General features: G+C 36.1%; 2 protein-coding genes across 4 annotated transcripts in view; both read left to right on the plus strand.

The window, feature by feature from the left end:
- The window catches only part of LOC127416727 (cyclic AMP-responsive element-binding protein 3-like protein 1), a 38,305-nt gene extending 34,733 nt beyond the window's left edge, over nucleotides 1-3,572 (plus strand). For both annotated transcript variants that reach the window (XM_051656230.1, XM_051656238.1), the window contains exons 11-12: nucleotides 961-1,204; nucleotides 1,296-3,572. In XM_051656230.1, coding sequence (XP_051512190.1) covers nucleotides 961-1,204; nucleotides 1,296-1,332 — 281 coding nt within the window. In that variant the 3' untranslated portion in view covers nucleotides 1,333-3,572. The remainder of the gene's footprint in view (nucleotides 1-960; nucleotides 1,205-1,295) is intronic.
- Nucleotides 3,573-9,933: 6,361 nt separating this feature from the next.
- LOC127416662 (diacylglycerol kinase zeta-like) overlaps nucleotides 9,934-22,996 on the plus strand; it is a 173,773-nt gene continuing 160,710 nt past the window's right edge. The window contains exon 1 of one of the 2 annotated variants that reach the window (XM_051656189.1): nucleotides 9,934-10,319. In XM_051656189.1, coding sequence (XP_051512149.1) covers nucleotides 10,033-10,319 — 287 coding nt within the window. In that variant the 5' untranslated portion in view covers nucleotides 9,934-10,032. The remainder of the gene's footprint in view (nucleotides 10,320-22,996) is intronic. The other variant, XM_051656204.1, reaches the window with a different exon arrangement.

The raw sequence follows: 22,996 nt of genomic DNA on the forward strand, positions 1-22,996 counted from the left end.
TTTCTGGCATGTAAACATATAATTGTATCAAAGATTTATAACTGTAAATATGTGTCTTAATAAGTCTTTCCACAAAAAAAAAGACAAAAAAAAAAAAGAAAATTTTAACATGTACATATTTAAATGAATAAAAATGATGACTAACAGATTTCTTCTTAGTTCTTTGAGACAAAGAATGAAGTAAATATATTTATGATTATATTTTAATGTTTGTATTTGATGTGCCTTGTACCACGATTAATCACGGAATCACAGAAAACTACGATTAATTTGTAAAAAATAAATTCACAGCCTATATATATATATATATATATATATATTAGTAAAATATCTAGGCAGATAATAGCACTGCTTTTGATAGCACTTATTTTAGTTCACAAGAGAATGAAAGAGTGAGAGCCCATCTATCAACAGTAGTAAGTGGATCTGCACTGGTTATTAATGGAGCTCCTGGGCTGTCTGTGTCCATTCTCACCCTCAGATTACTTTCAGACATCTCAGAAAGTCTTAGATTGAAATCATTACTTCCCTTTGAGCTAATTTTACAATCCTCTTTCAACCTTACAGCATACACAGACACGCACTAACACACACAGAACCGTGTCTCATTCGGCTCTATCAAAGCAGTGCTTGAAAGGGGCTTCAAATGCCTCATCCATTTTCACAAGGGCCCTACATACTCGGTCCATGGCTGATAGCGACTGGGTTGCTGTAGTAACCATAGATCATGGAAACTTTAATACATGTTGGTCCAATTAAGAAAAAGAGTTGCTCTGTCTTTCTCCCTTAAACACACAGACACAGTCACATACTGTACACTCCTTCTGAGTCAGAAACACAGTTTTCTTCATCTCACAGCTCACAAGCTCAGAGACACATGAAGAATAAGCAAATTGATCTTGATGTAGTTTGACATTAGTAAATGGTTTAACTCTCTTCTCTGTATGCATATTTGTGTAGTCCGCTCCCGCAGCCTGCTCTTCTATGACGAGGATGCCCCAGTGGAGGACGGCCACGGGGGCGTGCTGAGTGTGGAGAGGATGGAGGGGGTGCCACGACATTATGTACAGAACCTAAAAGACCGTGAGCAGGACCATTCTGCTGTCGTGAACAGGTACTTGAGCCAAGCCCAACCAGAGCCCATAGGCTACAGTAACACGTCCGCGGCCCCCCTCCATCCCCCGGAACCAAACTACCACTCAAGGTGAGACACACACAGACAGCACTTCTTATTCGGTCAGATATGTTTAATCTGTGGCATGCTAATAATTTTGAACTGAATTTTTGTCTCTCAGAAAGTGGGATCCTGAGGCTGGAGCAGAATATTTCTGACCCCTCCACTGACCTTTGATGACCCTGCACTACTCGTTGACCCATATCGTTACAGATCCTGAGTCTTCTGACCCCATCATAAAGAACCAACAAGTTTCATGACCATGGTCGAACCCACCTGAAATACATTCCTATGACGTTCACCCACGGAACTGTGTAAACAGAGAACTGTGAGAAAACAAAACATATTTATCCATTTATCCATCATATATAAAATGGCTGCTGAAACGCCTTTTGACCAGCAAGCACTGAGTTTGAAAGACTAGAGAGGGAAAAAGTGGGCGGTTGTGGGCGCTGCTCTGATTACATGGATGTGAGCCTGCAGCTCTTCATTATGCGGGATGGGGGAAGGAAAGTTCATGAGTGTTTGTTTTGATTTTCCTAGAATGCCATGAGACTGTCCATTTAGAACATATCTTTACTTAAACCCCAAAGAGCTTATTTTCTTTTAATGACTCTCTTTTTAATCTCTGAATGTTTTCCAGCAGGTGTAATCACAGGTGCCTGGTGTACTTTACGGTTTTAAGCTTTCTTTAACAGGATTTTCTTCCTTTGCCATCTTGGCTTTTTTCTTAATAAGTTTAAACTGGATTGCACTTGTTTTGCACTTGGAAAACTAATTGATTTAAGTGCCTTCACATTCTTTTTCATGTAGTCATATTTATGAGACAGCATATTTCCTCTCTTACATCTATTTTTCTCTGCTTACTTTTATTGACAGCTGATTAAGGCTTTATGTTATTATTATTATTATTATTATTATTATTATTAACTTTTGAAAGGCAGAGGCTTTTGTACTGAATTAAAATTGTGTCCATAATATATTTCTAGTATTTGCAGCATCTAAAAATAGCATATTTATTTTATGCACAAAAAAAGTATGATAGTTGTTTTGTCTGTTTTTTTTTTTTTAAATGAAAGATGATGTAGTTTACATGATCTTGTTGTCATAACTGTTAAACAGTTTTTTTCTTCTTTTATCTTTATTTCTGTGTACAGAAAGTCTTGTATATAAAGAGAAAATGAACAGGGACCATCAAATCCTATACATGTCTAGCCATGTTCAATCAGATCTGAATAATTCTGTCAAAATGTATCTTTTCAATGAATCCAAAATATTGGCTATAATGAATTGAAGGAAAGCTTCAGAATATAGATTGAATGAAAACACCAACAAACGGTTATCACATATTGAAAAAGTAAACTTATTTGAAATGATTAATATTATTTAGAGCAAATACTTTTGTCTGATAATGGAATACATCTTTTTGATGTTTATTAAGACTGTCTATAATGTTTACCTGAGAGAACTGTTTGACCACTGTAAAATTCACCACATGAATACTGGAGTTGATTTTACAGTTTTGTATTTGTAATGTTTAAAAAAGAAAAGGAAAGGGAAAAAAATGATGTTGGTGTTTAGTAACAACTTAATCATGACTAAATATGTTCATTTTGTTCTAAATAATTTTTCTTGATGTCCTCTGTCACTTCAGTCCAATGTTTTTATTATTATTATTGTACAGCTTGAGATAACCACTGATAATCAAAATGTTTTAATACTTAAGTCAAGTTTTTTTTAGTTTTTTTATGAAACTTGTGGCTGTCATAAAGGAATCTGTGACAGTCAGTTTTATGAAGGTACCCTTTGGTATCTCTGCCATAACACAATGGAAAACTGTGTGATTGCTTAAAGAACTAAATACTGTCTTATGTTCAACGTGAAACTAAAATCAGTGCAGTTTTAAAGAGCTTTACATTTTGAATCACCCTTTATCGTGGCCTCTGCTACTGTGAGGATTTTGTTGAGATTTGAATGTCTCACCCATTGATATAGTCCTCATGTGTAATAATATTGAACTGCAAAAATGTTATGTGTTTATTTGAATGTTTCAAAGAGGCTAAATGGAAATCTTACGCCTTCATTGCACATACTGAGTATACAAATCTAGTCTTAAACCTGTATGACAGAGTGTATACTTCAAATGTAATTGTTGCCTTTTTGCCCTTTGTAAATATGATTAATGTTAAATGTTGACTGTAAATATGGAGGACGTATTTTTATATTTCCAATGCATTTTGGTATGCACCTTGCAGTTTGGGGGCATGTGGTTTTATTTTTATCTGTGTATGGATATTGCTCCTATGCTTTGTATCTATGCTCTGAGCTCCTCTTCTTTCTTGCTGTTTCTGTCTGTTCTAAAGTAGAGTTAGAATGAGGCAAAATAAAAATTTTTGCAGATGCAACCCACTGTCTCCGTGTTCTTTTTGTCACCTTGATGCATTAAACAATTTTAAATTATTATTATTATTATTTGACTCAAAATTATGGTGGGTGTGGAGGGTTTGACAGGGCCAGCAAAATCACCATCACTGATTTTGTCTGAAGCGTGCATTGTGTGTTCAAGTTAAGACCACTAGATGTCAGCACTCTACCTGTCCCGTACCACATGCAACAGGTCGTTATGTGATTATTATTCTTTTATTTCACTGGATAACATAGCAGCTGTTAAGGCATCATGGTTAGGCTTATTATTACGCTATGGTATTAAAAAATTACAACATATTTTGCTGCTTGACAGATGTCAATTTATACATCTTTAATATATATATATATATATATATATAGTGCATGAACACACTTCCGGTCAAAGGTTTTGAAACACTTACTCATTCTTTATTATAATTTTTTTCTTCACATTTTAGAATAATAGTAAAGTCATCAAAACTCTGGAATAACATAAAAGGAACTATGGGAATTATGTTGTGACTAAACAAAATCCAAAATAAATCAAAACTGTTATATTTTAGCATCTTCAAAGTACTCACCCTTTGCCTAGAATTTGCAGACATGTACTCTTGACATTTTCTCAAACAACTTCTTGAGGTATCACCCTGGGATGATTTTAAACAGTATTGAAGGAGTTCCCATCTCTGTTGGGCACTTATTGGCTGCTTTTCTTTATTATTTGGTCCAAGTTATCAATTTCAAAAACTTTATTTTAATTAAATGTTAGTTTTATAATGAAATAAATTAATATGGTGGCTTACAAAACTAATTTCAAACATTTAAGTATACGCCTTCAGATCAAAAAAATTTTAAGATCATAAGAAACATTTTAATCAAGTGTTTCAAAACTTTTGACCAGTAGTGTATATATATACACAGGTGCATCTCAATAAATTAGAATGTCGTGAAAAAGTTCATTTATTTCAGTAATTCAACTCAAATTGTGAAACTCGTGTATTAAATAAATTCAATGCACACAGACTGAAGTAGTTTAAGTCTTTGGTTCTTTTTATTGTGATGATTTTGGCTCACATTTAACAAAAACCCACCAATTCACTCTCTCAAAAAATTAGAATACATCATAAGACCAATAAAAAAACATTTTTAGTGAATTGTTGGCCTTCTGGAAAGTATGTTCATTTACTGTATATGTACTCAATACTTGGTAGGGGCTCCTTTTGCTTTAATTACTGCCTCAATTCGGCGTGGCATGGAGGTGATCAGTTTGTGGCACTGCTGAGGTGGTATGGAAGCCCAGGTTTCTTTGACAGTGGCCTTCAGCTCATCTGCATTTTTTGGTCTCTTGTTTCTCATTTTCCTCTTGACAATACCCCATAGATTCTCTATGGGGTTCAGGTCTGGTGAGTTTACTGGCCAGTCAAGCACACCAACACCATGGTCATTTAACCAACTTTTGGTGCTTTTGGCAGTGTGGGCAGGTGCCAAATCCTGCTGGAAAATGAAATCAGCATCTTTAAAAAGCTGGTCAGCAGAAGGAAGCATGAAGTGCTCCAAAATTTCTTGGTAAACGGGTGCAGTGACTTTGCTTTTCAAAAAACACAATGGACCAACACCAGCAGATGACATTGCACCCCAAATCATCACAGACTGTGGAAACTTAACACTGGACTTCAAGCAACTTGGGCTATGAGCTTCTCCACCCTTCCTCCAGACTCTAGGACCTTGGTTTCCAAATGAAATACAAAACTTGCTCTCATCTGAAAAGAGGACTTTGGACCACTGGGCAACAGTCCAGTTCTTCTCCTCCTTAGCCCAGGTAAGACGCCTCTGACGTTGTCTGTGGTTCAGAAGTGGCTTAACAAGAGAAATACAACAACTGTAGCCAAATTCCTTGACATGTCTGTGTGTGGTGGCTCTTGATGCCTTGACCCCAGCCTCAGTCCATTCCTTGTGAAGTTCACCCAAATTCTTGAATCGATTTTGCTTGACAATCATAAGGCTGCAGTTCTCTCAGTTGGTTGTGCATGTTTTTCTTCCACACTTTTTCCTTCCACTCAACTTTCTGTTAACATGCTTGGATACATCACTCTGTGAACAGCCAGCTTCTTTGGCAATGAATGTTTGTGGCTTACCCTCCTTGTGAAGGGTGTCAGTGATTGTCTTCTGGACAACTGTCAGATCAGCAGTCTTCCCCATGATTGTGTAGCCTAGTGAACCAAACTGAGAGACCATTTTGAAGGCTCAGGAAACCTTTGCAGGTGTTTTGAGTTGATTAGCTGATTGGCATGTCAAAATATTCTAATTTTATGAGATAGTGAATTGGTGGGTTTTTGTTAAATGTGAGCCAAAATCATCACAATTAAAAGAACCAAAGACTTAAACTACTTCAGTCTGTGTGCATTGAATTTATTTAATACACGAGTTTCACAATTTGAGTTGAATTACTGAAATAAATGAACTTTTCCACAACATTCTAATTTATTGAGATGCACCTGTATATATATATATATATATACACAGTTAGATTTGAATGATCTTTATTGCCAAGTTTGCTTACACATACAAGGAATTTGTCTTGGTGACAGGAGCTTCCAGTACACAACAATACAAAACAGCAACAAGACTTTTAAAAAATAATTAAAATTGAATAAAAAATAGATAAATATTGAAAAGAAAAAAGTATATATAGAATACACAATAGACAATATATATATATATATATATATATATATATATATATATATATATATATATATATATATACAGTTAGATTTTAAAATATAATTTTGATGTTATGTTTGAAAGGGAATTTACCAATTTCAGGGAATTACAAGCACACAATTACAAGTGCAATACTAATATGCTGTTCACTCAAAAAATGTTATTAGCCTTACTTAATTTAAATTTGTTCATTTAGATTGTCATTTTCATAATTTAGTTAAATTAGACCAAATCAATGTTCTATTGTAGTTTTTATCTCAACCTTATTAGGTTAGTTAAATTTCGCTTAATAATGTTTATTTTAATGCATTTTCTTATGTTAGTCCAACTTAATTTATTTGTATTAATCATTAGTGTATGTCACATAAACAAGTGTAAGGGCAGTGAAACTGTTCCACTGTCAATCTGATAGCAATAGCTTATGGAGCTAAGCAGCACTGAAATCAAACATCACTTGAATGTGAAAATCCATCCTCAACCTAACCACAAGCACCAATCTTTACCACAGTGGTAACCCCCAAAACAGCCTAACAGACTATCTTTTTTAAAAACCAATATAACAGAACATCAAATATGAACAAATCTCCTCCTATTCTCATATTCTCAGTCTCATCCCCTGCCCAGTTTCATCAATGCTACAAAATGTATTTATTTAGTCCCAGCTCAAATGGATTAAGTAAACTTATTTAATTGGAAAGAACGCAATTAGATCAAATTGTGACTAAATGTTTTAGAATGATGTTGCTGTAGTTCATTTTAATTAAGTAAATGAACAACCTGCAGAAATTCTTTTTTTGAGTGCAGTGTATTGTATAGTGTGTGTCTGAGTACATTAGACAAAACTGAACACATTTCAGTTCAAACTTGTACGTCAAGTAGATAATGAGATAATGAGTAGCAACAGCATGAGCCATTTGATGACAATATAGTGAGGTGTAGCAAAAAAAAAAAAATATATAAAAAATTTACATTTAGACATTAATTATAATGTTATTTTCAGAATAAGTGTTACATAAAACTGTTTTGAAGATGCAAAAGTAAACACTTGACCCGATAAGATTTAGAGTGTCCAGTTCTGTCAGGGATCTTGAATCATTAAACACAGTGTGGTATGAAAGTCCACAGTGTTTTGGCCTTATTAGAGAACTACACAATTCAAAATGTACAGCAATATTTCATTTCACATTGTACTGTATTAAAAATAAAAATCCAAATGATATTGCTTTCACCAACTTGTGCATTATTCTATTTCGCTTTGATTATTATGAGAAACAAATTCTTCCCCTCATGGTTCACACACTTTGGACATTTTGCTCTGTGATTTCTATAATGATTCCAATTGATGATTTTCGGCCTCATCCAGTAATCAGTGCTCTGACAGCAGACCTGCACACACAGTCTGACTTAATATCATTGACTAAAAATGGCAAAACCATACTTAACTCACTTTGTATGTGCAGTTAAACTGTGCTCTTTGGAGAAAGAAAAGGTATACTCTTTGTCTTGACAATAACATTTGCTAGATAAATGAAGTAATGTCCTTTCTTTGCTCATAAAACATGAGTTATTTTGTACTGCAGAAGAACATTATTTTAAGGAAAACAGTTCTCATAAAGGTTGTGAAAAGGTACAGCGAGAGAGAAAGAGAAAGAGAAAGAGAGAGGAGGAAAAGAACAAAGGATTACATGTTGTTGGCTGTCTTCCTTCCACACAAATATCCATAGTTCTCCACACCAGTGCGTAGGTTTGTGCGCACCTGTTATTGTTGCTCTATTTTTATTCCAGAAAAGCTGACTCTTTTACCTGTAATACTTTTTTAACTGATTGTAGCATGAAAACTGATAACTCATCTATACAGTTAATTAAGGCTTTACAATGATTTATTAAAATAACTGCATCTCCAGCAAGAAAAAATACATCCACAATATACTCAGTAGTGTCACTCAAGGTTGTACACTAGGTTACTGTTATTCCTATTATACAGTGCTTATCACTGAGTTTTACTTATATGACAATCAGAGGCTATTTCAGCCTGACTTCTTCGTTTTCTTAAGCTCTTGTTACGTGGGATGTATTCTGAAAGAATTGGTGTTGAGTTTTCAGTATAAATTTACTTTAATTGAGTTTAGTGTCATTGTGACAACTTAACCCATATACTGTGACAACATGCTATTGACCTACAGGTGTTTTACCTGAGCAACTTTGTTCAATAGATTTTTTTGAAGGCAAGACTTTAAGGTATGTGCCTAGACTGAAATGGACCTTCAAAACAACAACTGTTTATATTTTATTGGCATATTTGGAATGGTTTATGAAACTTAAAAATCACAAAGTCAGAATCTTTAAATCCAACCTAAGTCTTGTGTCTCTTAAAGGGATAGTTTACCCAAAACTGAAAATTCTTAAGATTACAGTGGTTAAATCTATGTCTTCAGAAGCAATATAATTGGTGTAGGTGAGAAACAGATCAAAATTTAAATCCTTTTTTACTATAAATCTCAGCTTTCTCTTTAAAGTGAAAGTGGGGATTTATAGTACAAAAAAAAAAAAAAAAAAGGAAAGAAATATTGGTCTGTTGAAGACATAGATTAAACCACTGGAGTCACATGGATTACATTTATGTTGCCGTTGTGTGATTTTTGGAGCTTCAGAGTTCTGGTCACCATTCACTTGCACTCTATGGACCTACAGAGCTGAAATATTCTTCTATAAATCTTTGTTTGTGTTCAGCAGAAGAAAAAAAGTCACGCAGTGTGAGTAAATGATGAGAGAATTTTCATTTTTGGGTGAACTTTCCCTATAAACGCAGAGCAACCGCATTCTTACTGTGTTTCATTCCATGTGTTTCTATGAAGGTGATTTATTTTACACAAGCTGTTAAATAAGTTCTTAATGGAAAATTACCTTCCTGGCATTGCAACCAGTGATCTGTGAAATCCTTAAAAGACTCTGTATTATTAACTAATATTAGAATACTGCATAACTGCTACCTAAAACAAAATAACATTACTTTTTGCTGTTGTATTGAATTGAGTTTTATATCACAAGGCTTTCAAATGCACACACACACACAAATAGAAAAAGAAAAAAACAATTTACAAAGATAAACATTTTTTTTCCACAAACAGAACTACATATACACACTTATACAAATATTATTGCTCTTATGTGCCCCAAAATGTAGACCTGCAACAAATGAAGAGTGTGACAGTGTTATTGACACAATGCTGTTTAACATTGACACTTGCAGAGTAAAAGTAACTGGATTGTTTCACCCCCAGCAGCCTGGTCCTTGTTTCCTTGTTTGTAGGTTTGCTGTGATGATCTGTGCCAGTCAGAGCCAGTGTAGGATTAGTGGTGTGACAAGAGAGAGAGAGAGAGAGAGAGAGAGAGAGAGAGAGAGAGAAAACAGTCTCTGTTTTGATTGGCTGATTCTGCAGCGGTAGTGAATATGGGAGGGGCTTCTGGGCATTCTTTCTTATGATTGCTTGATTCTACTGTAGTAGTACAGGGGGGCGGGGTCTCTTGCCACAGTCAGCTGTGTGTCTCGGTGGTCGTCCACAAATTCAGGAGAAACTGAAGGTAATGTAAAAAAATACCGCAAACTGCCCCTAAACAATCATTCCGCTTCGTGACCTCTCCGAAAGCACATATATCAACGTAACTGCTGCTGTACCTCTCAGAGTTACACTTTCTCACCGTTATTAACGGTCGTTTTGTAGTTGAACATGGCAGAGGCATCAGACTCGTCCGTTGACGCTTCGTCTCGCGCGGCGCATAGCTCCGCAGACTCACTGACCATGCTCGTGATGCCGCCGACCTTGGAGGACGTGGTGGAGGAGGAGGACGTGTTCCTGTGTGAAACCGGACACACCGGAGCAACTTTAAAGCAGCAGGAGTGTCCGGGGAACGGGACAGAGAGACTTGCAGTGACGAGAGAGGTACTGTCTACTGATATCCAGGCGGAGAGCAGCGACTTCTTACACCTCACGATCCGGAAGCAGGTGTCCTACAGGTAAATTCCACTCAAAATAAACAACTAGATTAGTAAAAATGAAGTAACGATAAACTTCTAACCCAATTCAACTCCCATCTGTGTGTTAATTGATCGGCCTGACCTTGACAATTGACTGTCACATTTGAATAATTTTTCCGGTTACAGTTGCAACTTGTTGCATGTCGACGTTTTCTAAAGACATATCTGCAAGCAAAAGTTCTCTCTCTCTCTCTCTCTCTCTCTCTATCTCTCTCTCTCTCTCTCTCTCTCCGTTTAACTTTATGCGATATCAAATGGCATACACATCAAAAGTGGGATGAAACAGCGCTATTCGCGGACCGCTCTCGAGAGGAATTTGAATTCGCCACAGAATTCTCTGGTGCAGTGACTTTTCACAGAGTTCACCTTTATCAGGAATTCATTATTATAATATAACTGTATTGACTGTAGTAATTTAGGCAGAAATATGTTCATAATAAATATTATATTACTACTATAGCTCTATTAAATTTAGAATAGGCTACATTAGGGAAGAGGAATTATTATTTTAAAAATGTTTTACTTATAGTTTTAAATGTGTTTAGGATACTGTTTTTCTTTACAAAAACGCCAAAGTTTGTTTTATAGAAATCATATTACATTTTACCATGATAGTAACGATCCATGCTTGATTTTACCTGAGGTTACCATGGTGCTGTTACAAATAAATACCACTGTTTAGACAAAGCTAATTTTCCTTCTGTGTAAAATCTGTTCTCTTTTAATGCAAAAAAATAAAAAATAAAAATAAATTATTGTTTATTGATATAGATTATTTCCTTATGCACTTTATTAGACAGTTAAAGTAGTCAGTTTTAATATTTCAAAATTGAATTAGCCTTATTCAGGGTTTATTACACTAACCAGCAGCAGATAAAGAGCTACTGCCAAAAAGAGACTTGACTTGGACTTCTGACCAAAGACTTGAGACTTGACTTGGACTTCTGACCAAAGACTTGAGACTTGACTTGGACTTCTGACCAAAGACTTGAGACTTGACTTGGACTTCTGACCAAAGACTTGAGACTTGACTTGGACTTCTGACCAAAGACTTGAGACTTGACTTGGACTTCTGAACAAAGACTTGAGACTTGACTTGGACTTCTGACCAAAGACTTGAGACTTGACTTGGACTTCTGACCAAAGACTTGAGACTTGACTTGGACTTCTGACCAAAGACTTGAGACTTGACTTGGACTTCTGACCAAAGACTTGAGACTTGACTTGGGCTTGGACCTCAGGGACTTGTGAACATGTCTGCCACATTCTTAAACTAACAACTCAGCCAAACCAAGTAGAATTAAGCCTTATTCAGCATGTTTATGTAATTCACCTGTATCTGTGGAATTTCCTCATTAAGTATGTATTAGGAGTGTGCACAAAATTGTAATATTGAAACAAGCGAGTGGTATGGTTTTGTTTTTGTTTGTACATATACCTTCTACTTGTGGCTCATTGTGCAGGTAGTTTGGTGGTGTAAGTCTATGAGAAACTGGTGACCAGTCATTGTTCAGCAGGCTGTGGTGATCTGTGGCTCACCGGTCATCAGGGTCAGCTTGTCATTACTGTAAATTGAATTATTATGGGTTCAGATGCCACAATCATCTTTCACATCATCAATGTCATTAGTGCAGCTGAAGGGGTCTTGAGTGAGTATAATCAGAGATTATTTAGCAGAGACGGGCCACTTCTATTAAAATGAATGAGAGAAATTGGAACGGTCAAACAAGAAGCTCTGAGCGCCCAATGGACAACAGATGTAGAAAATCTGCTTTTAGATACAATCATTACCTGTCAATCAACTCTAGAACGCACATGCGGATTAGCTATACAAGCCGGGGAAATTGCGTTTTTATTTTATTTATTTATTTATTTATTTATTTTTCACCCAATTTGGAATGCCCAATTCCCAGTGCGCTTTTAAGTCCTCGTGGTCGCGTAGTGATTCGCCTCAATCCAGGTGGCGGAGGACGAATCCCAGTTGCCTCCATGTCTGAAACCATCAACCCGCACATCTTATCACTTGGCTTGTTGAGCGCGTTGCCATGGAGGCATAGTGTGTGTGGAGGCTTCACGCCATCCACCGCGGCATCTGCGCTCAACTCACCACGCGCCCCACCGAGAACGAACCACATTATAGTGACCACGAGAAGGTTACCCCATGTGACTCTACCCTCCCTAGCAACCGGGCCAATTTGGTAGCTTAGGAGACCTGGCTGGAGTCACTCAGCACGCCCTGGGATTCGAACTAGCGAGCTAGCGAACTCCACTGAGCTACCCAGGCCCCGACGGAAATTGCGTTTTTAACGTAATATGAGGTAAAGAATCACAATTTATGATTCCAGTATTGTCAGATTTTATTGCTGATTTGAAATATGTTCTTTGATCATAATCTTGACCAACTGTTTTTTTAGATTTTGATCTTTCTCCATTCAAGTAGATAGGAGCTGCACTGGCATGACTGAAAATAGCCTCCTGAGAGTAGGGCTGCACCTAACGATTATTTTTTTAACCGATTATTAATTATTACTTGATTAATATAACAATTAATTAACCCAAAATAAAATATACAAAACTTGTCTCAATAATATTTCAATATTTTATTAAATCATCTTCTCTTAAACACAAACAAATGTACAAGAAACAAACTGTACACTGCAGGGCATTATTCTGCAACATAAAACAGTGTTACTATGAATGCAGACTTTAATACAGTGAAAAAGACACTCTATTAGCATAACATAAATATATATAAATAAATAAACATTTCCAACTTTCTTTTGAATGTCCATGTACTAAAATAAAATATTTGATGCCATGAGTGTACCTTCATTTACTATTACTATTATTTTGAATGGCCATGGAAAATAAAGCAATGTGATAACAATTTTACCTGGCCAAAAAGTAGTCCGTTAATGTACCTGATGAACTTTCACCTTTTGCTGACCCTTTATGCTTCTCAGAGCTAATGTGTGCTTCTAAATCACTTGCACCTTTATTAGCAACTGACACATAAGTGCCAGCTTCACATGTCATACATTCTGCTTCCCACGGATCTCGACCTGGACGAAAGCATGGGAATGTTTTGTGCAGATCTTCTGTAAATTTGCACTTTCGTTTGGCCATTGTTTCCACTCAGCTGTCATTTGCTGCTGCTGTCAAGCAACTGTTTGATGCCGAACACAACAGCGCTGCAACAGTTCGCGGAGAGATTGACAGGCAGGAATTTGGCCAATAGTTGCTGCAAGCCTCTTATAATCGACCAATTGGTGTGCGAGAATGCAGGACTTATAAAGAGGGGTTAAAGCAATGCAAATATGCGCGTACACACAATGAAGTATTAGACCAGATGCACATCATAATGCAATTAAAGCCAAATCCCGGACATTTTCGCAAATTTAGAAATCCCCTCCGGACACTTTTTTAAGGTCCGAAAAAGAGGACGTATGGTCACCCTACGTTAGCAGCGGTGCAGAAATTACTTTTAACATGGGGGCGATGAGGAAACATTTAGAAAATCAGTTTAAAGTGATTACTGCTAACAGAAACACGTGTTGTAATTCTAATATGTCATGCTTGGGTGGGGACAAAAAGTAAACAGGACTTACGGTGCTGCCTTGCTGCCGTCTTGACAAAGTGCTCCGTGATGCTTTCGCTTCAAGTATTTATACATGGTGGTTGTACTGCTGTGATAAGCCATTTCCAATTTGCATAGCTTACACAGCACCACATTGTTGGGTCTCTGGCTGAAATATTCCCACGCTTTAGATGACCGTAGGTGAGTTTTTTTTAGCTGCAGCTTGTTCTTCGGGGTAATCCATACTTAAACCGGACGCTGCTATTTTAATTACTCCATTGCGACGCGCCGACGCATGTTATGCAAATCGACGTATTTCTGTAATCGATTACGTCGATGAATCGTCCCAGCCCTACCTGAGAGCATTCCAAAAATGGTCGACGGTGGACTGACTTGCTAGAAAGACTTTGGTATAATGCATCATCAGTGACATCAGCCATGTGTTTTTGTACAAATGCCACATCTAACCAGTTAGCACTATGTGTGTTTTTGATCAGCTAAAGTTAGGTGTGTGTGTGTTGGTTGTGTTTACACAGTTTAGGAGTTTGTTGGAGTGCATGCTTGGCAATGTTTGTTTACAGGCCTGTTATTCACGTAGGGACAATTATATGTGGGCAATAAAAGTGTGAGTTTTTTTATGTGGCCAACCACTAAACTTGTTGAATGGTGACTGAAAATAGTCATATGCTCATGTTGAACTAACCTCCATTATACAATCCAGAAGCTAATGCAATCAAATAATGGTATGGAGGCAAAGTGTAATAAATTATTCAACTCTAGTTGTGCAACTCGTTTTTGTGTTTGATATAGGTTGCACCAGCTAAATGCAGATAAGGTTTTATGACCTTTTACTTCTCTGCTCTGAGATTAGTCATTTCCACAAACTAAGAAATTTCCATGTCGCAAAAACAAGGTAACGTTGGGAAGTGTTACTGAAATTCTTGGCCTTTCATGGTCTGAAAAAGAGGAAGTACAAGATTTAATCAAGTGCCATATTAAAGCTGCATAGAGCCTTGAGGTCTGTCGCTTTTTCTTAGGTATTGTAAGTGGATCTTAGAGAAATAATACAGTAGATTTGCTCTCCTCTCTTGCTCTAATCTCAGATGAAACCAGCACCAGCTGTGCCGATTTTGTAATAACATTCAGGGTTTTTATTCTACACAGTGTAAAGTGATGTGACCGCATATGTGTGTAAAAGTGAATGTGTTTTGTGTGTCTGCTAGTGGACGGGTTCTTCTTTGCTCTGAGTGCGTTATGTAAGAGGATATGGGACATTAGTGTGGAATCATAGGTGTTTTTACAGTGTAAATATGAGTTAACCAGAGACGGAGCCAATGCCTCTCTGACCCTGACGCTTGGTCGGACACACTTTAACAGGTAGGTTAAAACCTAGAGGACACACACACACAAACACAACATCCAACACCAGCACCACTGAGTCAGATAGATAGAGATAGATAGACAGAGAAAGAGGGAAGAGAGGGAGAATCAATGCATGGTGTTGGAGTGAGAAAGAGGATCACCACCAAAATAGTAGATAACAGGCGGAAACATAATAGCAACCAATCTGTCCCTGTAGCTGTCCTCCTCAGTGCTGTTGTTGTGACCTCAGTAATGTGTTTGGGGCAGTCAGCCATGGATCATCATCATTCTAGCACTGAAAAGAGTGGGAGTCATTTAGCAAAAGAATAATTAAATATGCGGACAGCTGTCTACTCCCACATTATTAACAAAGCATAAACAATGCAATATGTGGTCATCTAGTCAAACTGAGTTTTTTTTTGTTTCACTGTTGTTATGTTTTGAGCTTTATTCTTTGTTGTTAATGTCTTTCATGATGTTACTGTAGGACTGGAAGGATCGGTTTGCATCTTGTCAATTTGATCCGATCTCAGTACTTCTGCAGTCATGACAGTGTCAGACATGACTGTACAGTTTATATTTTTGCCCTAATACCACAATTTGAAAGATTTCAAAAGAATCACAAATATGATATTTGTTATACATCTAATACAAACTAAACCCAAAGTCTATTTTATGCGCTGATCACTGCTGCTGTAAGCCACAAATAGCTAAAAACTTTATATATTTGCTTTTAGTTTTCTAAAAAATGAGAGCTTGCTTGGGTGAATAATCCAATGTTATATCTCAGATGTCCAGAACAAAATATGCAGTCCAGCAGGAAAAGCATGCTAAACAAAAAATTGGATATTTGTTATCGAATATTGATGATAAAATGTAATACATCTTCGTCAGGCTCTCAGCTTTGTAATGATACATAGATTGAGCTTCTAGTCCACTCAGAAGCCGAGATATTCGATGAAACAACAAGGGTGGTGCATGAACTGAAAATGAGGCTGAATGTCTATGGTTGAGCACATATTTGAGGGCTAAAATGCATTAAAACGCCACCTACATTTCAGATCGGCATTTTGTGATGGAAGGTTTTAGAGGAAAAAAATATTTTTTCTAGTGCTTGCTTCCATCTAGTGGAATAAAATAAGACTTGTTGGAGGGAGATGGAGTGAACAGAACCAGAATTACATGCTTACAAAGTTAGGACAACAACGATAAAAAAAAATATATATTCATAAAATTGTAAAAATGTACAATATTATTTATGAATAATTGGAGTCTTTTTTTTAATTTGGGGGTATTTCTGAAAACAATTTGATCAATTTTCGGCAATTAGTCCACAGTATGTGTAAATGGTGAGTTTTTAAATCTGACTGTGAAAAATTGCAGGCGGCAGCCCAAAAATGCCCCAGAGTTGAAGAGCTAAACACATCCCCTATGTATGTTTGTTTATTATATATTTTGCTTGTTATAGGTTTTCAATTCACTACTTTACCTCAGTTCAAACATATTCTGTCTGGAGGATCTCATCTTCTATTTAAGCTTATAATAACCATTCCCTGGTTGTCAGTCAAACAGAAATACATTGTGACACCCTTCAGCATTCTGTGTGAGTACATGCATTTTTTTCTGGTATAGAACTGATTTGATTTTGTGACATAAGTATGTGACAACATAAACATGAATCATGTCTTAATATCTTCAGATCAAGTCACTGAATGTATGGCTGCCAGTGCTAACAATGATTCAGAATAATTACTGCTTCTCTAATATTACTGCTCTCATAGGAATGTTTTGTGTAGCTGACAATTAAATGCAAGTCCCAGATCATGCGTGTGACAGAGGCACATGATGGGCCTGTGCACAGGGACAGTCTTGTTGAGCCCAGCTCACTCTGCAGTGGGAAGAGGAAAAACCCCAGCAGGCTTGTTGTGTTCTTACCATCAAACCACTAACACCCCTATAGCAGCAGGCTTACCCTTCAGGATGTGGTGGCATCTTCAAGAAAACAGACTAAATAAAATGTAGTGTCAAAAATACATGTAATGCAGACATTCGTGTCCCCTCCCCTTATAATTAGAAAACAAGTTCAATCTAATCACATACTGTCTTTAAATTGAGCTTAATCTTAAAATGAGCTGTTACACTAAAAACTAATCTTGCAAGTTTAATATATGATCATTAATCTTCCCCCAGTGGTCTGAATATACAGTACACTATATCATGCTATTTGCTAGCTGTACTACTATACCTGTATGCTGTTCTTCAGCTACATTTGTCATGCAGCTAAATGTGAGTCTGCAAGGGTCCTTGCAGGTGTATTGATAGTTTCCTTCTCTTTAGGCTATCTAGCTTGTAATAATTTACCTAATAACAAAAAAAAAAAAAGAATGTTGGCAAAGGTTGTGACATAGCCAGGCATACCTGTCGAGAAGAACCTCTGTCTTTGGTTCTCTTACTATCCTTAACATTTTAAAGGCAAAGTCAATGTTTATTCATGTTGTATGTTCTCTGTAACATTGGGAAAGCCTTCAGATTTTGGTCCTAGGATTTAGTCATAGTGAAGAGACTTTTCCTGTTTTCTTACAGTGGCTTCCATTGTTTGGAAAACTAGCCAAGTCACCACTAAAATGCTTATTTTACAGTAGGTTGTCCTGCCCCAAATTCATTCTGTTGGTTGAACCAGATGTTGATAATATATTTCAGATCAAAGTTTTAAAAGCAACGCCGTGTTTTCACTCTTTGTGTAGTCAACCTATGAATATCTTATTTTAAGCTGTTTCTGCACAATAACCTGTGACAGAAAAAAGTCTTTTAATGATAAATAGAAAGTTGAAATATGTAATAAAAAAAATTTCAATTGGTTGCTAAGGGAAAAACCAGCATATCTGTTTTTCAGAAAAAGCATATTTACAATAAATAAACGTTCTAGCACACATTGTATTTAATCTTATATGTCAGGTTATTTGTATTTTCTGAGGTCTGGTTGGGTCAAACGCAGGGAGTCTCATGTGTTATCCGCTATATAGATTTACACAGATGGCTAATCCAGCACTGGATTACCACCACATACTTATCACCACAACACACATATGGACACACAGAACATCACATCATAATTGGGCTGCAACTAACAATTATTTTGATAATCGATTAATCTAACGATTATTAGAATGATTATTTGACTATTCTGCGATTATTGCAATGATTAATCATTAGCTCTTAAACGATTATTCAGCTTATGCCCAACTTAAAAGGCTGTATTAAATGTGCATACTAACAATAAAGAGGACACAATCATCTTTAAAAATATCTGTAAATGACATTCACTGAATTAAAGGGAAAAATACTTTTTATTAAGTTCAATTCAGTAAAGAAATCCACTGCAAACAATCCTATTATCATCAAGTGTTTCTGTCTTGTTTTCCATTTAAAAGTTCTTGTTTTAAGGATTTTTAGATACATTTACTTGAGAAGCAACATATAAGATATTTAGACTTGCTTTAAGAGAATGTATCTTAAATATAAGTGTATTTTGTATAGAAGTGTCTTATATAATAATCTGTTCTCTAAAAACAAGTCTAAATATATTATATGCTGCTTCTCAGGTGAATGCATCTTTTTTTTAAAGGATTTAGTTATTTTTAAATATTTGTATTTTTAATATTATATTCAACATTCTCAGATAACAATTTTTTATTCTGCAGTATAGCTGCTAAAGAAAATGTATGTTGTTTAAAGGAGTTTTAAATATTTATACTGAAAAACAAGCCAAAACAAAAACAAATCAAAAACATATTTTGTTGCAGTGTATAATGGGGCAAAGACTACCCTCTCTCACCTTTCTGTTCACTTCAATCCATCTTTAACTCACAAAAAAACAAACTCTCGCTTATTAATACAGTTGCGTTTTGTAAATTTTCACGATAATAATATTATGATTTAATAAGTCACGAGCCATCACGTTATAATCTAACTGCAGCAAGGGATAAGCGTTCCCGTGAAAGAGTGTGCATCAGCCTGGTACAGTTTCATTCTCTCTCCCTTAGATCGGGACATTCGCGTAACTCATAGAAGAGGCGCTGACCGCACAGAGAAATGCCAGTTTCGGAGTTTGTAGTTATTTACATGATCTGCTTCCGTATTATTTGAACTTTAATTAAGCTATAACGCATTAAATATAACTGCATTAAAGAAGTAATGCTGGGGTGTTTCCTTTAAAGACGCTCGACACGCAAGTTTCGCTTCAGCGGAGCTGCAGCACCAGCTTCACTTATTCCAAAATGAGGGTGCTTCTGTATTTACTTATTTTGCATTTTTGCATTATAATTCCCTCATACTTTGCGATCTACATCACCTGAAGCTGTTTGAAAGTGGCGTGAGAATGGGAAACACTACAGTGTGTCTAATGATTCAGACTAGAGCCTGACCGATATGGTATTTCTGAGACCGATACCGATTACCGATATGGTGGCTGATATATTTAATTTTTGAGCTGGAATGAAAACAGACCTTTTCTATGTGGATTTTTCACCGATTTTGCACCGATATGACTATGCAAAGGTACTCAAAAGGCTGCTTTCTTAAACAAATATTTTTTATCAAAGAATTTTTGACATTATTATTATAATACATTGTCTGAGAATGTAAAGAATAAATAAAAATACAATAAATATCTAAATAAACATCAGTACTGTATGTTCAGTATTAGTCAGTTGCTGACCATTTAAATAAAGAATAATAAAAATACAATAAATAGCTAAATTAAAATCGGTACTGTATGTTTAGTATCAGTCAGTGGCTGACCATTAAAATAAAGAATAAATTCAAATAAAATAAATGGCCAAATAAACATCAGTACTGTTTAGTATCAGTCAAATGCTGACTACATTAATACTGCTGAGTCAAGATAAACAGCGGCAGCATTGTTACACTGTATTCTGCTATACAAGTTCAGGGGAAACTTTCAATGGTGGAAAACCAGACTTTTAAATATTACATTTTCTAAATGCAATGATTGGAATTGTTCGGTTGAATGGGTTACCAAACTGCGAATCCTGAACAAAACAGTTTGGTGAATCCATGTTTTCACATTAGCTTCCACTCAGCTGACAACAATGAAAGTAGCTACATGGTTAGCTAGTTAGCTATAAGCTCGTTGTCACGGAGAGTAAAAGATGGACTTTATTTACTTTCCAGCATTGCGTCTCACCAACTAGGTAACAATGTAGCGTGAAATCAACACTCGAGACACAATCCACCACCGCACCATTGTCTGCAGAGCTGCAAAAATATGCTTTGACATACTAGCTGGCTAACATAGCAAACAGATGTGATAAACATGAGTGACATGGTTGTGAGGGACAGGGTTAATGCTATATTAGTAATATTGAAAAGGGAAAATGATGGGGGTCATTGTTTATTAACTTTCCAATATGTATTTCACAAACTAGTAAGCAACTTACTGAGAAGACACCACTTAACTCCACACTGCTGCAAGAGCCACCGTCAGCTCAGCTCTGTAAACAATGGAGGCGGAGCGCGCTCTGCTGGACAAACTACACTATGACACAAATTCAAGCATTGTTTTCTACATTATATGTTCTGAAAAAAGTTTTCATATCTGCGTATATCAGTAAACATATACGCCGCCATCGGCCGACTGATAAATCGGTCGGGCACTAGTTCAGACCTTGTTTTTGAGATGTGCACAGATGCTGAGCAGTTCTGTCTTAATACAGATGACACACCTCCAGCTGGTCCTTTATGAAATCACACATGGCCCATTGAAACATACTAATGACATTAAAGCCATCAGATCAACAGTACACGAATTATGAATTATAGGCTTTGTAGTCTACCAGGCCTGATTAAGATGGAGATAGTGATAAGGTTCAAGAAGATTCACTCATGTCTATATCAGATTTGTCTTTAACCCTCTGGGGTCTGAGGGTGTTTTGGGCCCTGGAGAAGTTTTGACATGCCTTAACATTTGTGCTTTTTTCAGTTGCTTAAAAACATTAATGGCTAAAGTCTCATAACACTGTATTCAGCACAAACTGGGCTACAATAATATGTGAGCAACATTTATGTACATGTTTGTATTTTTGAGAAATTAACATTTATGCATGGTTTTTGAAAAAACAAACAAAAAAGTCACTGAAATAAGGCCATATAACACATACTAAACATTTGTTCACAAGACTTTTGAGAACTGGATCTTGTAGCCTAGAGTCTTTGCTACAGAAATGATGTGAAAACAATATAGTCATTTAACTTTTGTAATTTACTTTTAGTGTTAGAAAGGCCATATGCGAGGAACTTGTTGAAAAAAAAAAAGTAAAAAAGAGACATTTCTATTGACTGCTAGTCATGACAACAGGCCCCACCAGTGCAAAAATTGTCATAACGTCAAAATGTAAAACCACTGTAAATTTTTTACACTAAACTAAACTAAGCACTTTATAGCTCAGACAAATAATTTGTCCTTTTCCCCCCAAAATACAGATGTTAGGTTAAAATGTACATGAAAGTACAAGGAAAAGTGTGTATTTTAGGTGCTGTGACGAGTCAGCATTTCTCAGTGTTTTTAAAGATCTCAATCACCTTTCAACTTTTTTCTAGAAGTGCAAATAAACTATTGTCTTAGTTAATATGAGGTTGTGGAAAAAACAAGTATAATAATAATATACTGTACATGTACATATAGCTATTCAAGATCATAAAATATTGTTTAAAATAGATGAAGAAAGTGTCACACAGCAGGACACTGATGACAATGCTTAAAATTTCATGGCAACTACTCACATAACTGTGTAAATGTTTATTTTAAAACAAATTTGGCCAGAATATGTACATATATAAATATAAACAAATATAAATATATGTAAAAACATACCTCTTAAAGTGTAGATATTTTCACTCTATGTGAGTTTGTTGCATCTTTATATCTGCAGTGTTTTAATTCCTTCCCCAGATTATTCTTGAAAAAAAGTGAAAAGCCCTATGCTTTGACAATTGCAGTTTCTGCTATGCTTTAAACAAAGACTGAAATAGCCACAAAGTAATATTGTTCTTGTCTTATTTTCTGCATTTTTATCTGGCATGAGCATTATTCAGCAAGCCACACTTCTGCTCCCATTAATGCTTGGCGGTATGAATAAATTATTCAAATGACTATATACTGAACACAGCTTTACTGTTTGCCGATTTTATTTATACTGCTGTTATTGTATTTGTTGTAACTTGCAGTTACAATTTTGTGATTATTCAGAGCTTATCTTATCCTTAATATATTATTTATGGTTGTCACCATAAGTGTGATATATATATATATATCAAATAATGAGTTCCATGTTAATATTAATGTTAATGTGCTCATACGGATATGAGCTCCAATGCGTAAGTAATTTCAAAATAAAAGCCATTACATTTTTTCAAAATAAAAGCCATTGTATTGGCTTACCTTTCAGAGTCTGTTGAATTTTTACTTTGTTAAGGGGTCCGTGCATGCATGTTGGAGCCCAGAGTGGCTGCCTATATGGTCTGTGGGATGGGCCGGTACTTGTGCAGCAGAGGGCCGGCCCAAATTACCCAGCGGCCCACCGGGAAAATTCCTGGTACTCCTGATGGCCAGTCTGCCTCTGAGTTAGTTTGATAACCCAACAGCATGTAAGATCAGGTAAACTCCTTAAACGTGTTTGTTTATCAGGTAAAAGTCTAA

The sequence above is a fragment of the Myxocyprinus asiaticus genome, chromosome 2, assembly GCF_019703515.2.
Source record: "Myxocyprinus asiaticus isolate MX2 ecotype Aquarium Trade chromosome 2, UBuf_Myxa_2, whole genome shotgun sequence".
NCBI lineage: Eukaryota > Metazoa > Chordata > Actinopteri > Cypriniformes > Catostomidae > Myxocyprinus > Myxocyprinus asiaticus.